The 16002-nt window shown below is 43.7% G+C and overlaps 1 protein-coding gene across 4 annotated transcripts; it reads left to right on the plus strand.

Moving 5' to 3' along the window:
• The first annotated feature begins 1931 nt into the window (after positions 1 to 1931).
• Positions 1932 to 12055, plus strand: slc34a1b (solute carrier family 34 member 1b). 4 transcript variants are annotated; one of them, XM_078102206.1, is made up of 13 exons: positions 1983 to 2084; positions 2870 to 2983; positions 3565 to 3732; positions 4183 to 4332; positions 4625 to 4768; positions 5519 to 5630; positions 6103 to 6298; positions 7129 to 7224; positions 7386 to 7452; positions 7586 to 7753; positions 7940 to 8056; positions 9333 to 9457; positions 9751 to 12055. In XM_078102206.1, exons 2-13 carry the CDS (start codon positions 2923 to 2925, stop codon positions 10333 to 10335), a joined length of 1989 nt encoding a protein of 662 aa, XP_077958332.1. In that variant the 5' UTR covers positions 1983 to 2084; positions 2870 to 2922; the 3' UTR covers positions 10336 to 12055. The 4 variants fall into 4 exon arrangements, with proteins under 4 accessions (XP_040030822.2, XP_077958332.1, XP_077958334.1 ...); XM_078102208.1 differs by lacking the exon at positions 1983 to 2084 and adding an exon at positions 3097 to 3173; XM_040174888.2 differs by lacking the exon at positions 2870 to 2983 and having other exon boundaries at positions 1932 to 2084.
• The last annotated feature ends 3947 nt before the right edge of the window (positions 12056 to 16002 follow it).

The raw sequence follows: 16002 nt of genomic DNA on the forward strand, positions 1-16002 counted from the left end.
CAAAATATTGAAACCATTGCTTGTAAACATGTCATGATGCTCCTTTGTGGTAATGTGAGTGGCGTATACTTACCAAACTGAATATATACATTCATTACATGTGTGTGTGTACAATAAAGTGATGCTGTTAACTGGATCAGTCTTTATCAAGAAGAGTCTCCTTTTTATTTCCACTTGAAAGATAAATGCAGCCATTTGGAATCACAGACTGGAAAATAATGCAATATAACAGCAAATGATGCGACATAACAGCAGATCGTCAAAACGCTGTTTCAAACAGCCTTCAAATAAATGGGTCATTGGCTGAAAACCAATTTAACAAACAGGTCCCTGATAAACCACTTCATAATACTGTGCCTGTTCATTATATTCACGAACACACTAATTAAATCACAAAAAATACAACTTTCTATGGACAACTGTCTTCAGGTCAGGAAAACATCAAAACTGCACTAAGACGCAAACGAGTCATCTAGGGATTCCCCAATTATTTTGATCATATACCATGTGGCTGTCCTCTACCTGCAGTTCCTGAGACAAAAATATGTAGAATGCTATGATATCCTTTTTTTCAAAACTGCTCATTCTGCGATTTACTTACCAAACCAAAAGCTGTTTTCATTTCTCAGATGGGGTTAAGGTTAGAGAGCTTGTGTTTGGGCAAAAAATCGTCAACACGATTGAGGATGTTAAAGCTGTAATTCAGTGCGTGTTCATAACTGATGGATTGCCTCCTAAGCTATATGTCCAAAGATGTGTCTATAATTCCCATCACTCAGATTACAAGCTGTAAACTCTCTAGAAGCATTATGTATCCCTCACTGTAAGATTAACGCGGGATAGCGGAGCCGCAGAGAAGGATCAACAGCGTGCACCTTCTGCTCATTGATTGGCAGGTGATTTGAGTGGCAGGATGGCGTCCGATGACCCCGCGGCCTCTGTATGCTTCATCCCCGGCTGACATTCCCATCTGTAAAGGGGATTAACGGCATCCTGGAGAGGGGGTGTACCAAAGAGCTGTGGATTTGCGCCAGATATTTAAACATGTGCACGTCCGTATGTGTGTGCAGGTCCTCTGCTTAATGCAGCACAACATCTCGAGGATTGATCCCACCGCCACCATCGATGGCCGCAGCCTCGGCTCTGCTCCAGCTGCCTGCACAACAACAACAGAGCAGTCATCGCTCTCTCTGGCTCTCAAAGTTTGGAAATTAACAACTTCACTCTAGTGGGTTATTAAGTCCTTCTCCTCTGAGTTCATGGGGGACATCTGAGGTCTGCAGATTTGGTTGAGAGCATTGCTGACATGACAGAACCAGAGTGTTAAAAATTACCCTTTTACCTCGGGCAACAGGGTGCTCACCCCATGGTGAGGACGACCTCGTCTGAGGGTTGTGGGATGTGAGTTAAGAGGAAAAACATCCCTGATATTTAATTTCCATTCGCAGCATGCTTGGCCTTAGATCCTGAAAAACCACCACGTGCATTTGAACGTTCTGCACTACTCATGCAGGCTAAGCTTGACGGGCTTGAAATGCTGCTACTGACTTGTAGTACGGAAGAAATGATCATTTATTACCCTGACTTTATGTTCCAAACTGCGGTGCGTGATCAACAGTTGTTGTACACAGCTGTCCGGATGATATGAGTGGACTTGAGAAGCTGGTGCAGAAATGGTTCCCCTCTCCTAACTTTTGCCACTAGGTGTCACATTTCTCCTGCTCTTTCACGTGAAACGAGAAGAACCTCCAACAAAGATGATCATTAATCCCATCCAGCATTCCTCTTCATTTTGGATTCTTTATCTGGCCCCAAGTCAAGGAGAAAAATAGCTGATTGAACAAACAACATTCATCACCTAATACTCAACCTGCTTTCCCAACCCGTGCACCATTAAGTCATGTCTCTGTGTTAATGATTAACAGAGACCTGCGTGATGGTGGAGCAAGTTGATCGACGAGAGATGAAGATTTACCTGGTCGCTTATTTAAAGCTGATTTACAGTTGAGTTCAAGGCTTTCCTCACCTCAGCCGCTTTCAGACAAGGTCAGATTTACTGTGGATGCTGATACAAAATATGCATGGTAAGTGACTTTTCTTCACCAATACTGAAGTTCTTATTTAAACGTGCCATTTCTGATTGAGCAACACCTCATACATTGTTTAGAAAATATTTCACGTGTGGAGGATTACTCACCATGAACTGTTACAAAAGTAAATCTCAAGCAGATTTAGGCAACACAAGTAAAGAGAATATGTAAACCATATAACCAAAAGGAAAACTCACAAATAATGTAGAAATGCCACAGATCTGTGACAGTAGGGCAGTTTCATTAGATGATAACATTTACTCGACAAACACACACAATACAATCAAGTACATTCAGCTGCAATCTATGGAAACTTGTCTCACTCTGGCAAACGTATGCTACGGAAGCCCTCTGCAGATCAGAACCTGCAGCAGGATGCCACACACCATGACAATGATACTCAACTCACTTCCACCTTCTGTGCTTTGGACAGTGGAGAGACCCTTTAAGATCGAGAGACTACTTGCAGCTGCAGGATATTAAGGGCAAGACAAGTTGCATGGAAACTTGATTGAGACAAAGGGTCGATTAGTTGAGTGGCGAGACGGTTCCTGCCGGTGCATGCAGTTTAAGCCTCCGTTTCCACCTCTAAAAACCAAGGGCACCTGCCAATTACAGTGTGGGCTGCCTTTGTTCTCTTCTAATTGCATGACTGTTGATCTGAGTAACGCGGTGACACATGGGCTCACATGCAGGCACGTTGGTCTCCTTGGACTGCTTTTTTCCAGCTGCAGGTGGCTGATAAACAAATTCCCACTTGTGTATTCCCTTTACAACAGAGTCAACCTGTGATTTGAATGGCCTCATGTCCTCATAAGGCATTCAAAGTACCATGTCTTCTCGATCTATAGCTATTGTGTCCTCGGGGCGGAGCACAGGACTTCCCGACAATGGTAACCTGGTCTTCAAATTCTATCATTCACTTTTCTAAATCCCTCAAATCCCCCAGCTGAGCATATACTCCGTTATTCCCTACGAGGTGTGATAATCAAAAACGTTTTCCCAGTGCTCATTTAGGGAGTCACTGTCTTGAGGAATGCAAGGCCAGAGGAAAAGCAGAAAGTGTCAACCAGGCAGACCCAGGTCTGATAAGGATGAGTTTTAGAGACACACCGAGCACCATACAACACTCACGCTTTGTTATGTTCACATTATGTTAGAAGACCACACATTGCATGTGATTGGATCTTGTGTTGTGGCAAGAGGACCTGCTCCTCCTCAATGCCAGTTTAGGGCCAATAGAAATCTTTTCTTTTATATCTAACAAGAAATACAAAATATAATGTTTCTCCTTATGTTAGTCAGTTGTTCTTCCGGCCTGCGTGCTGCCAGAACTGCTCCTGCCTTTGCAAACGCAGCGCTAATACTTGACCTGTAATCTGGCAAACACATCTACCAGAACGAGAGAAGTTGTTTGGCTGAATCCTTCCAGATGTCCCCAACCGGGCTTCCAATTTTGTTCACGATCTTTCAGGTGGGATGATGATGCACGGCACTCCGTTCTCCTCACAGCCCAAACCTCCGCAGGAGGAGGACAGGGAGTCGGGCATTGGCTCCAACCTCGACCTCCGAAGCTTTGAGGGCCAAAACCTCCCGAGCCAACCTGCATTCAGGGAGACGGAGCGACGTCCCAAACAGGAAGGTACAACAGCGGCGTTAAGAGGAGAGAATTTTGCACTGGTGCCCCCAGGTTGGCGGCGGGTTTCGATCTTTTCAAAGAAGACAAATAACAGCAGCAGAAGCCAAACCAAATGCTCATTAGATAAGGACATGCTCAAAGACACAGAGGGCCAGTGGGACCATGCAGTCTGGGCAGCGGAGGCCGAGTCCTGCTGTCACTCTGCAGGATTCGGCCTCATACGTGTTTCCACCACAGTACGCATAATGTCAGATGGCTTCGCTCTCTATACGTCATGTGAGATGAGTTACTGATGCCATATCTCTCATCTAGAACATATTGGGGAAATGGCCGTCAACTAAAGGCTGAACGTATCAAATTTGTGTGTTCATCTGTGATGTGGTGATTTAGAGCTCTGAACTCTACTGTGTTGTGAAGGTAAACCATCTCCCTGTTTGTTGTTGTTTGCAACAGTAAGCTGTCTGCGGAGCACAGAAGTGAGTCAGAGCAGTAAGACCAGGCAGCTCCTTATCAGTCTATCCAAGATCCCTCTCCTCCTCGTCCTCTTCTTCCTCTTTGTTTGCTCCTTGGACACGCTGAGCTCTGCCTTCCAGCTGGCAGGGGGTAAGTATAGCCCTCACCCCCCCCCTTTGCGGGTTGATAGTGACTAAGCCGGGTGATGTTTGACAAATAAGTGAGTCACTGCATCACAGTTCACACTGTCCTGCTGGGGCTGTGCTGTATAATTTGCCACAATGCTTCATCTGGTGACCTTTCTGGACACGAGGGAACGAGAGGTTTGAATTTTGTTCCGCATCGCTCTTGCCAATTGTGTCGTAACTGAGACCAGCTTTTTTCTGTTTGTGTCTGTGTGTGTGTGTGTGTGTGTGTGTACATGGGCGGCATAATTAACCAGGTAAAGTGGCAGGGGACATTTTCCAGGACAATGCAGTGCTGTCCAACCCTGTGGCGGGGCTGGTGGTGGGGATTTTGGTTACGGTGCTGGTCCAGAGCTCGTCCACCTCCACCTCCATCGTTGTCAGTCTAGTGGCCTCCGGATGTGAGTAGGAGCATAAATCTGTGTGTAAATGTGCCTGCACCACATAACGTAGCACAGGTTATTTTAGGTTTTGAGTAAGATTCATATGGTTTTTCTCTCCAGGTAAACAAAAAGAGGTCAGGTACACATAATACGCTACATGAGGTGTTAGCTTCATAGAAAATAGGTAATAGTAGTATAGTATTGTGTTTTGTGTCTTCCCATAGGAACTTAAGAAAACATTAATTAGCATCATTCTTAACAGAAACAACACCTGAATTGTGAATCTTATGTGTGATTTTCACCTTACACTGACCTGAAATTTTCATTGTGAAATTTTACTGCTACAGTGACCATTTGTAGAAACCATCTGAGAATTATTGTAATTTAGAAGGTTGGACTGGGATCAGATATAATAAAATCAGATCATTTCACACGCTGTAATATCTCAACATCGCATAGTTAATCGCGCCTTATAAGGCCATTACACGGTGAGGTTATGACCTCTCTTTTTCTAATGATCACAGCTTTCCTTTCCGTAAATCAAACTTAAAGGCTCTCTGCGGGTTAAGATGCTACCACTCAACTGCAGATTACAATCCCCTTTGCTCCCAATTAAAACTGATGCTGCATTGTGAAATGCCGCAGGTCGTGTCTTGTGTATTTCTGTCGGTGGACATTTATCCATTGACATTGTTTTGTTTCTTAAGCACATAGTTTCAAGGAAGACAACTTTGCCGTAAGATGTTTTACCACGGTCTGACTTCACAGTGCTGGAGGTGAGGTCGGCTGTTCCAATCATCATGGGATCCAATATTGGGACTTCAGTCACAAACACCATAGTGGCCATGATGCAGGCTGCAGAGAGGACCGAGTTTCAGCGGTAAGTGAAGAGCGCAGGCGAGGCACAGGGGGAGTGTAAGTGCAAGGCTCAAGAGCAGGGAAGAAGAAATCAAAATGGAAAACTGAAGAATGTAAGTGGAGAGATGGAGTAACAATGGGGGAACGTGCAGAAAGTGCAGAGGACCAAACACAGGAGGGTTGAAAGGAGAACTTCAGCAGCTGCTCGCCTAACACTGACGGCACCAACTCACGTTGATCTCACGCCCGTATTCCTTTGGCACGAAAATGTACGTTACTCAACAGATGGCACGTGGCTTAATCTGTGTCTGGTAAAATAAATATAATTTATTAAACTTTTGGTAATACTCACACACTGAGTCCAAACTAAAATACCCATTTCATCAGACACAAGTCGAGCTACGCGAAAACAGATTAACAAGCAATCACTGTGAGTAGTTGATCACGCTGATGGCTGACCTTTGATAACAGATGATGACTGTGACCCACTGCAGTGCATTTGCCGGGGCAACGGTCCACGACTGTTTCAACTGGCTGTCGGTGCTGGTTCTGCTGCCGCTGGAGTTGGCGAGCGGCGTCATAGTCCGTTTGTCGCAGCTGTTGGTCAACAGCTTCAAGCTTCGGCCAGGGGAGGAAGCCCCCGAGATGCTCAAGGTCATCACCAAGCCAGTCACCAAGCTCATCATACAGGTAAATCGGACAATAAGCATTTTTTGTTACCAAGCATTTGCAAACCACCCTCGCCCCAAACAGATCAACCAATCACAGCAACTGTAACTACGGCGGCAATTACAGCAATGATAGTGTCGCTTTCCACTATTACTTTGGTTTGAAAGCTTCCTAGAAGCCTTTGGAGTTGAAATGCTAAGCAGCCAGCCTGGGTAATGTTTGAAATATCATTCTGATTTCACAGTTCTCCTCTTGATTATCACTTGTGCGAAAAAATCGTTTTTGCCTGCAACATGTAGCTTTGACTCCAGTTTTCAATCACAATATCAGATAAACATTTAAGACCCCTTTACATGATTCTCAAATTAGAATTCAGCTGGAAACAAAAAAAAGGCGTAAGTCATAAGTATTACTGATGACATGTGTGCCAACTGGCGTTGACAGTGACGCACGATACCAGGAACATCTGAAATCACCGGCTAAATCGAATCAGCGAGTCTAAATGTTCTTTTGTAGAAAAAGGCCCACAAGCTAGCCTCAAACCGTTGCAGTTTGGGCTGGCAAAGTTGTCAGTTGCTGGCTTGAAATGAGAGGCGTACTTTCTTTCTACCCCAGTCTAAAAATCAAGGGCCAGTTATTTGAAAATTGGGTGGCTAATCTGCCTCTGCAGAAGGCGATAAAGCTCGAGAGTTATTGCAAATGTAACCAAGTGGACGGAGCCTAACGAACCAATTACTTGTCAGATGCGACGAAGGAGCTGACTGCGAGTTGAATACTATACATTTGCTCTCCTCTTACTCACTGAATTGAAAACATGAGAAGAATATTTCGGCTTCTTCTTTCACCTTCAGCTAGACAACTGTGTGATCACAGCGATCGCCATGGGGGATGAGGACGCAAGGAACAGGAGCCTGGTGAAAGAATGGTGCCAGACTGACCTTGTTATGGTAATGGCCCTGTCTCCACTGATGTCTCCTGCTAACATAGACACATTGTGTCACGCACTCTCGCCAAATAGAGCATGGGACGGCTGCCATTGAACCGTGTTGCAAAATTGTGTTTTCATCACGGATGCCTCTTTCTTTCTTGTCTTTCTTACCCTCTACAGTCCACTGGCAATGAGAGCACTGCAAACTGTGGCCCCAGTCATAGCATGTCCCAATCTTCACCAAAGTGTGGGTTGAAACTCAATAATCCTTGCCACCCTTCCCCTCTTTTGTTAAGTGTGAATTGCTTTTTTCTTGTTTACTTTCCGTATAGTGTGTTTGTTACATGATTTCCTGACGGATGCCGGTTGTGTCTCTGCAGGTCGGCATTTGTTTGTCTCCAGCGGCCTGTCGGACCTCACGGTGGGCCTGATTCTCCTGGCAGGCTCTCTGGCTGTCCTCTGTACCTGTCTGCTGCTTCTGGTCAAAGTGCTCAACTCTCTCCTGAAAGGCCAAGTGGCAAAGGTCATCCACAAAGTGGTCAACACGGGTGGGCTTTGCTTTTTTGAGCCGCCGCAGGTTTGACATAGGATCTCGTGCATGATGCAAATGAGCAAACGATCCAAGAAAACATTGCATGCAAATTATCCCAGAGAGACTGCGGAGGAGAAGATGGGAGTGTTGATGTGTTGGTGCATTTGTGTAACTCCCAACCCACCTCTCTTCATCTCAACAGACCTGCCGTATCCGTGTGGGTGGCTGTCGGGATACATGGCCATGTTTGTGGGTGCCGGGGTGACGTTTGTGGTCCAGAGTAGCTCTGTTTTCACTTCAGCAATGACTCCCCTAATAGGTGGGTGAAATGTGCTTTCACAGCAACCTTAAATCGATTTTCAAGATGCAATGATGATGCAAGAAATGTTTCGGTACAGCAGGCATGACGACAAAATTGTTGGGGGCAGTGAAAAATCATCAGCATCATGTGAGACAGAAAGAGTTAAAGCATGAAAATCTATGTGCACAAAATAGATACGTCATACATTAGAATTAAGAGGAATATGTGACGAGAGTAGACACTGAACATGGAGAAATATCACAATAGCCCACAAAGAACTGCAAATACCCCTAAATAATAATTTATATTTACACTATTTAATTTTTTGTATTCTTAAAACCTCCTAAATTCTTGGTGACCTGTTGTGCACCCTTCTCTCACCGTCTCACTTGTGTGGCTGCTAACAGCATTAAAGCCAGTTAAGTACACAACAATAGTCATCACCTCAGTTTGAGTGTGAAACATCTGGCTCCACCGCTTGGTTATTACTCAAATGTAGTACACAGTGAAGCAACTCTTAAAAAGGTAGTTTGGTTAGTTTTCTCCTTGCTGTGGAGAAAGTTTGTGCCCGGACATGGTTGGACTGAAGTAAAGCTTCTCCTCATCTCATCCTGTTTCACCTCCGGGAGTCTCTTGTAAGTCTCTCCTTTGAGTGTGGAAGCACTGTGCAAAGATCAGAGGTCACAGGTCAGACTCTGCTTCTGGCATTGTGAGCTTAAGTTGTCGTGGAACAATAATGTAATTTAATTGTAAACTGTTCTGTATCCAAGGCCACTGTTTTTCGTATAAAGTTTGTATGTATATTGAGCAAAGGTTTACCTGGCGGGTCCTGTTGTGTATTTAATGGCTAATCCAAATTATTTTGTTCTCATAGAGGCGGGGGAATACCACACATTTCCTTGTTGGCTAAATAGCTCATTTATCAGCCAGATGAAGCCAAATAAGGACACAACCCAGCGTTATTTCTCTTGATTGAGTCTTGTGGAGTTTGTAAGAACATGTTGCATAGCTGATATCTTATGCCACTGGCTAAATGAAGCGTGTAAAATCAGCAATGCCTGAGTCATCAGCCTGCTACTCAGTGATAAATGGGAGATGGGAATCATATGTCATTTATAACAAGAGTCACTAGTTTTTTTAAACATTTGTAGGCAACAGACTTCAACAACGTTCTCAGTACACTCGTTTTGTTGATGTGGTTTTAGCTTCTCCTCCATCGCAGTTGATTCTGCTTTCTCTTTTCTATTAAGGCCTCTCGTTGAATTGTCCTTGTGTGCCCTGATGTCTCCGTCAGGTATTGGTGTGATCAGCCTGGAGCGGGCCTATCCCCTCACCCTTGGGTCCAACATGGGCACCACCGCCACAGCCCTGCTGGCCGCTCTGGCGAGTCCGGGGAACAAGCTGGCCGCCGCCATGCAAGTAAGCGAGGCCCCTGATCAGATGCCGATTTCAAAACCACGGCAGAAAAAGGAAAAAATGAAATTAATCAATTCTCCACTGATGGTTGTGATGAAAGTATTTTCGTGATTGTGAATTTATCCATCAGCAATCTGGGGGGCAAGTTGTTGGACGCCTCAGGGAGAACAGTTGTTGATCATGTCTTTTTTTTTTTTATAGAAACCTGTCAAAAACGAAGACAATCTAGTTTCATATACGGATGGGATGCCACATGCTGACTCTCACGCACGTTTTCATCTTCTCATTCCATGCAGATTGCATTTTGTCACCTCTTCTTCAATGTCTTTGGCATCCTGCTGTGGTACCCGCTTCCCGTCACGCGCCTGCCGATAACGATGGCTCGTGTCCTGGGCGAGCGCACCGCCAAGTACCGCTGGTTCGCCGTCCTGTACCTTCTGCTCTGCTTCTTGCTCCTGCCGTCGCTGGTGCTCGGCCTCTCGCTGGCGGGCTGGCGAGTGATGGCTGCCGTCGGGGCTCCGTTCCTGGGAGTGACCACCTTCATCGTCATGGTAAACGTGATGCAGGCCCACAGCCCTCGCCATCTGCCCACCAAGCTCCGGAGCTGGGACTTCCTGCCCAAGTGGATGCGCTCTCTGAAGCCGCTCGACCGGCTCATCACCAAGGCAACCGCCTGCGGCTGCTCCGGACACCAGGATGCCCGGGGAGAAGACGGAGGAGACGGGCGTATGTCGACAAAAGAGATCGTTCGGGAGTCCGCCCAGAAAATGGAGCAGCTGGCTTATGACAACCCAGCTGTGGAGTACCTGGATGAGAGCAGACCAGGTGTGAGGGTGCTGAGGCTGAAGGGGTTGGAGCGATGTAACAGCACTCCACTGTAAGTCACACCCATGAAACTGCTATAATTATTTTAGTCTGGATTTAGGGAATGGATGGGTTGCTAGACGATGCCATTTTAAATGGTTAAAAAATGAATTCTTTGTGATTTGTAGTTGATTTATAAATGGAATACAGCCGACCGAAGCCGGGCTAAATATCATGGACTCAGTATGACATTCGCATCCGACTGAGAAAGCTTTTTTTTGTCACCTGGCGACGAGCACGATGATGAACTTTAAAACGTCATTAATTATGAACTACTTAAACAGAGCATAACATCTAGCATAGCAGGATATCTGTATTAAAGGTGCACAGTTTTTACCAAATACTGGTGCTATGGAACTATGTTTGTGTGAGTGTGTCCCCATTTAGTTTCAGCCCAAAATGTACCAACTAACCCAATGAAGAGGAGGGCGGTGTAGGATATTAGAAATAAACTGACGACCGGGTTCATAAAATTAATAAAAATGCATATATTGCACACCAGAATACAGCCATGATTCTGAAACTGTGTAATCACTAAAGTAATGACAATATTGTAAAACCACTGGAATTCTGCAGCTGTAATAGAATAATACCAATGTACAGTTATGATTGTATTTAATGTAATGTAATCAACTGGAATGCATGCATGTAATACTTGCACAACAACTGATATTGACTAAGGGTCATTTGAAATCCGAGTTACATTGAACTCACCAGAAGACCACTCCCAGAGGTGTGGACACTAACTTTCACACCTTTAAGCATTGGTATAAATACCTGTAGGAACCATTGTTCTAGACTTCACTGGTGGAGGCGACAGACGGGCACTAGGGATGGTCCAAAGGACTGACCTGGGGCCTGTTGGTTCCAGAGACCAGCTGCTCCTCAGCTGAGATGTTCTTTTTACCACAACACCATCTCTTTTATTAAATACATTTGATTTAACCTTTCGATCCGCGATGCCCTCTGTCCGTCCGGTGTTTCTTCATTTTTGAACACTACAGCGGCCGCAGGATGGCGTAAAAGACAAACTAATACATATGACAGAAAATGTAAACATTCAAATTTCTGCGCAGGATTTCTGCAGAGCAGCTTCAACTTTAATTGTTTTGTCCTGCTAATTTATTCAGAAACCAGTAACAGTGGAGCAGCATTTTAAACATTTTTAAAACAGCCGTGTTCAGTTCATAACCTCACTTGGTGCATGTCCAGTCATGTCTACAAAGGCTTTATGTGAGTACTGCAGTCCTGTCAGCTCACACATTTTAAGTTTTTGTTTTTGTGCCAAGAACAGGGGTAAAGAAAAACGTTTAATGACAAGAATTGTATCAAATGTTTGATCATAATGCTAAATTGCATGTACTCTCTTGTTATGTAAGTATTTGTGGGCATCTGAATATACACAAAGGATTCACATAATCATCACAATGCTTCTCATTCTGCTAAGGCGTGTGAGTGTGTGTGTGTGTTTGAGTGGGAGAGTATGCACACTCGGGAGGTGTTGTTAATTGTGTGAATATGTGCAGTTTACTCTGCTGCACCGTAACTCTTGATTGTGCTTTAAAGACGTGTGTGTGTTGATTCCCGCCCTGAAGTCTGCTCATTTAACGGGAGGATGAAGTCTGACTGGATGTATTTTGAGGGGGCAGACTTTGCAAACAGGATGAATGGTGCACATTAAATAACTACTGTCTCTCAGAACTGCCTGAAAGAAAGACTTGAAAGGATGAAAGAAAATGTGTTGGTTTTTTTGTGCACGGACCCCACTAATCTGCAGACGTACACGCCAGACTCTTTTTGTTTCAACAAAAGCAGCTTTGACTCATCACACTCCTCTGATCCTGCCCCGCTCTTTAAAGTTGAAATGAGATGTAGCCATGTCCTCCGCTGGCAGTCTGGACAGGGTTTACATCATCCGGCTGAGTCTAACGTGAAGCCCGGAGGCATTTGAGAGCAGTGTGAATAGGAAGGGGAGCCAGAAACAAGTAACCTACCATGACACTTACCCCTGCACGCACACAAAAAGAGCACACACCTGTGGTGCAGCAGCACTCTCTTCTCCCAGCGAGAGCTGATGTGAGTGCAGATTGTTTGTGGGGAAGTGCGGTTGGGATGCGGTCCAGCCGGGTCGGCTCACAGTCCTGCCATGGATTCACTGTGGTGACTTGGCGCTGCCACGGCTCTCTGGCCTCAACACTCTTTTTCAGCCACCACATTATTACCAGATAGTAAAGTCATATATCTGATCAACAATGATTCAAATGTGCACGCTTCCAAATGACCCTTTTTCTTCAAATATCTGGGATCAGTAAACAATTGTACATCTGTAACAGCTCTTCCTTGGTGATTATTGTGTTCACATGAAGTGGAATCTGATCCAAACACATGCTCATTAACGCCTAACACTCATTTACTACAAATCCATCTCCAGGTTACATAGAGGTGTGTGTGTGTGTGTGTGTGAAATCTCTTCCCAGCCTTGTTAATATGCACTTCACGTTGCTTCTAATGGCTCATTTCCTGAACCTTTTCAACCCTTAAGACCTTAGATTCATACATTTTGCTTCACTATAAGTGCAGATGCTGTTTTAATCACATCAATCAATCAACAGCTCTCTTTTTGTGGGGTTAGATGTTGTCAAAGTTCCTCAGGGGGACAAAAGAATAGAGTTCTGTGATGAAATGTGGCAACATATTTCTACTAGGCTGCCTTCAGCAATAATTCGAGTTGTAACTTTTAATAGCAACAAATTGTAGCACTTAAATTGTACTTATAAAGGCTCTTATCTATAGCAAATTGTAAATTGGCTTATTTGAGGAAATTGTACTTGCTTGTTTCTTGCTCTTCTGAGTTTGTATCCCTATGGTTGAAATGCACTTATTGTAAGTCGCTTTGGATAAAAGCCTCAGCTAAATGACGTCATTGGATTGGTAATTAATAATTACAAATAAGGGCCGTGCCCGTGATCCATTCAGAGGAAATGAAGCCGGATTCATTGCTTAGATAGTAATTGTAATATCTTCCTTTTCTCATCTATAAAAGGTCAAATGCAGTATTAACTTTCTTTCAAACCGGTTTTAACTTGGTAGGTGCAACCTGTCTTGCCGTCATGTAAAATAAGACAATTTAAACTGAATACATTGATGTCAGAAACCCTTTGACAGAACACACCAGATATTCTGTGCAGATAAAAAGCTGCGGCTTTTCATTGAACATTATGCGAACAAATCTCAGCCAGATGTGAAAAAAATATGTTTCACTCATGATTTGGCACTTGAGATTCATGCCGGTTCCGCAAACATAAACTGGGAGTGAATTTCACAAAATGCCGACGGATCATTTATATCATACATTTCTGGGATGATTTGTTTCCATTTATTCATCGTTTCTAAAGTAATAACCACAGTAACAGAATTGAAAATGATCCATTATCGTTCAACATGCCCGTTGGCCGTTTAGTCTGCCTTTTAGGAACACATGTTTACCCAAACTTCCAGAAAATGCTTCACTCATATGCCAACGTTATAATGTGTCCAAATGTTTTTGCATTTGTTCTTCGGATAATTACGAAATGGTCACGCGTAATGGAGTCGTGATGATCCATCTAAATGATAACTGTTTTTTGATGTGATGATAGATGCGCATGCCGGCACATATGAGTGCAGGATCAGACCGATGGCCATGCAAGACTGAGAGAGAATTTATTAAAGTACGGGGAAGTTGTTGGGAAAATTCAAACAATGTTAACAGTTTTCGAACAAGAGTATAACATCTAAAACCCTTCCATGCTTTTAGTGGCTACATAATAATCACTTTCTTTGCAGCACAACACGTTTGTATTGAATGCATCTAAAATACAGAGTTTTTGAGGCCAAACAAGCTCTCCCTGCAGGTAAAAGTGGGTGATTGATTTGAATATGTGTGCTATACTACTTTTTCTGACCCTGACCCTGAGTGGCAGTTACAGTTGTTCAGCTGCATGTTCAGTGGCTCCTGCAGTCATACTTCACTCCACTTTATTCTACCAGAACAGGAAGTCGAACAACGTTATTATCGGTATTTAGAGCCATTTGTGATTTCAAACTCTGCAGCATCAATTTAATGGAAACTATTTTTCAAATGTTCTTATAATCTGTCTCCGTGATGAAATTATGACATATTCACAAAAAAATGAACCTCTGTGCCGTGTCTAATTCACACTGTGTTGCGAAAAGAGAGGTGCAAGCATAATTTTTCACACATCACATTGTTTTGTCAGGATCAGACCAGTGGTTGAACACTGTGCACAACATTGTGAACAATAGCATTGAAACACAAGAGACATTTTTATATTTGCATACAATAATTCAATTTAATTTAAAGTTAACACCAGAAATGTGCAATATAACAGAAGTTAATCAGAAAAGAAGCTCAGACGCACCAGGAATCTGAAGTCATTACAGGTTGGCTTCTACTTTTAAAAACCCCTAGTCATCATGATCTGCAGAAAGTATGAGAGGAGGAATACGACAAATTGGGTTCGAAATGTTCGTCTTTCGCTTCTCACATGTTTACTTGAGTATTTTAATGACAAAATGTTGTATATCTTCACCATTGATTGATTGAAGCAATAATAACATCAGGCAGAACCTCTTTACTCAAACATCCCGTCATGTAATATCTGATACGAGAGGAATATTAGAGCATTAAACATGTGAGCCGTGCGGTGAACTCAAGGAGCGAGCGCTTGTTGGTTGAGTGGTGATTAGCTCATGACAAAAGGAAGAAGAGCTCCTTCCAAATAACGTTAAATCCGTCCAGAGAGGCACAAATACTCTTCAGAATTTGGTCAAAGTTAAGCACAAGGTTTTTTGGACTATTTAAAAAACTAAATGTTTTAGTTCAAATCTGATCACCAAAGGCAACGACTTCCCATTCAAGGAATAAGCATTAGACCAGCTCACGCCAACAAATACATTTAGGAAAAATTCCACACCCCCAGATGAATAACTGACCTCGTCCTCACATGGAAGCCCGACGACAGACGGCTGGACTCAACTCAAGTTTTCGGACTCGCTAAACTAGTTTTTGCTCTGTGCTCCTTTACTTGCTCGCTGCTTAAATTGTGTTTTTGTTCAAATGTCAATGATGCGCCACTTGCCAGTTTTCTTCCTGTTATTTAAGCCGGACACCCTAAAAATACCCTGGGAATGTTGAAATCGCTTTGTGAAACAGGCCTCTGTTTATTTAATACATGTTTGTTTACCACGGCTGGCTGGACAGCGTTTAAAGAAAAAAGAGGGAACTCATGTGAGGCTTCAGCAAATGTTCCGTCAGGCAGACGAGCGTTTTAACCCTTTTCATTCACCGGGTCTCCGACCTCTCTTCCTGTGGCTGCTCGAACACGACGCCTGGCAGCGTCACGTTAACCAACCGTGAGTCGGCACCATTGAAGTCTGTGAAGTAAGACTGAAGTCTTTTCTTCGAACTTCGAATGATTTCACACAATAACCATCCAGTCAGCAAAATGACAAAGAGGATTTTATGTTTACTCAAACCAGTGGTGTGCTGAACGTCTAAGAAAGCCGTGGCGACATAAATGAATCAGAGTTTGTTGGTTTGTTGGAGTTTCGCTCCAGTACAGGTTTTCTCTTTTAGACCTTTTTTTTTAAATGAGTCTGCAACAGAAACACGAATCTTGGCA

This window comes from Gasterosteus aculeatus, chromosome 4 (assembly GCF_964276395.1).
Source record: "Gasterosteus aculeatus chromosome 4, fGasAcu3.hap1.1, whole genome shotgun sequence".
NCBI classification, from domain to species: Eukaryota; Metazoa; Chordata; class Actinopteri; order Perciformes; family Gasterosteidae; genus Gasterosteus; species Gasterosteus aculeatus.

Bases quoted from the DNA above. Each gene is read 5' to 3' on its own strand.
- slc34a1b (XM_078102206.1), top strand. From the start codon at position 2,923: ATGTCTTCTCGATCTATAGCTATTGTGTCCTCGGGGCGGAGCACAGGA. The intron at 4,333-4,624 runs GTAAGTATAGCC...ATAATTAACCAG, and splicing joins TGCCTTCCAGCTGGCAGGGG to GTAAAGTGGCAGGGGACATT. The intron at 7,225-7,385 runs GTAATGGCCCTG...TACCCTCTACAG, and splicing joins GCCAGACTGACCTTGTTATG to TCCACTGGCAATGAGAGCAC.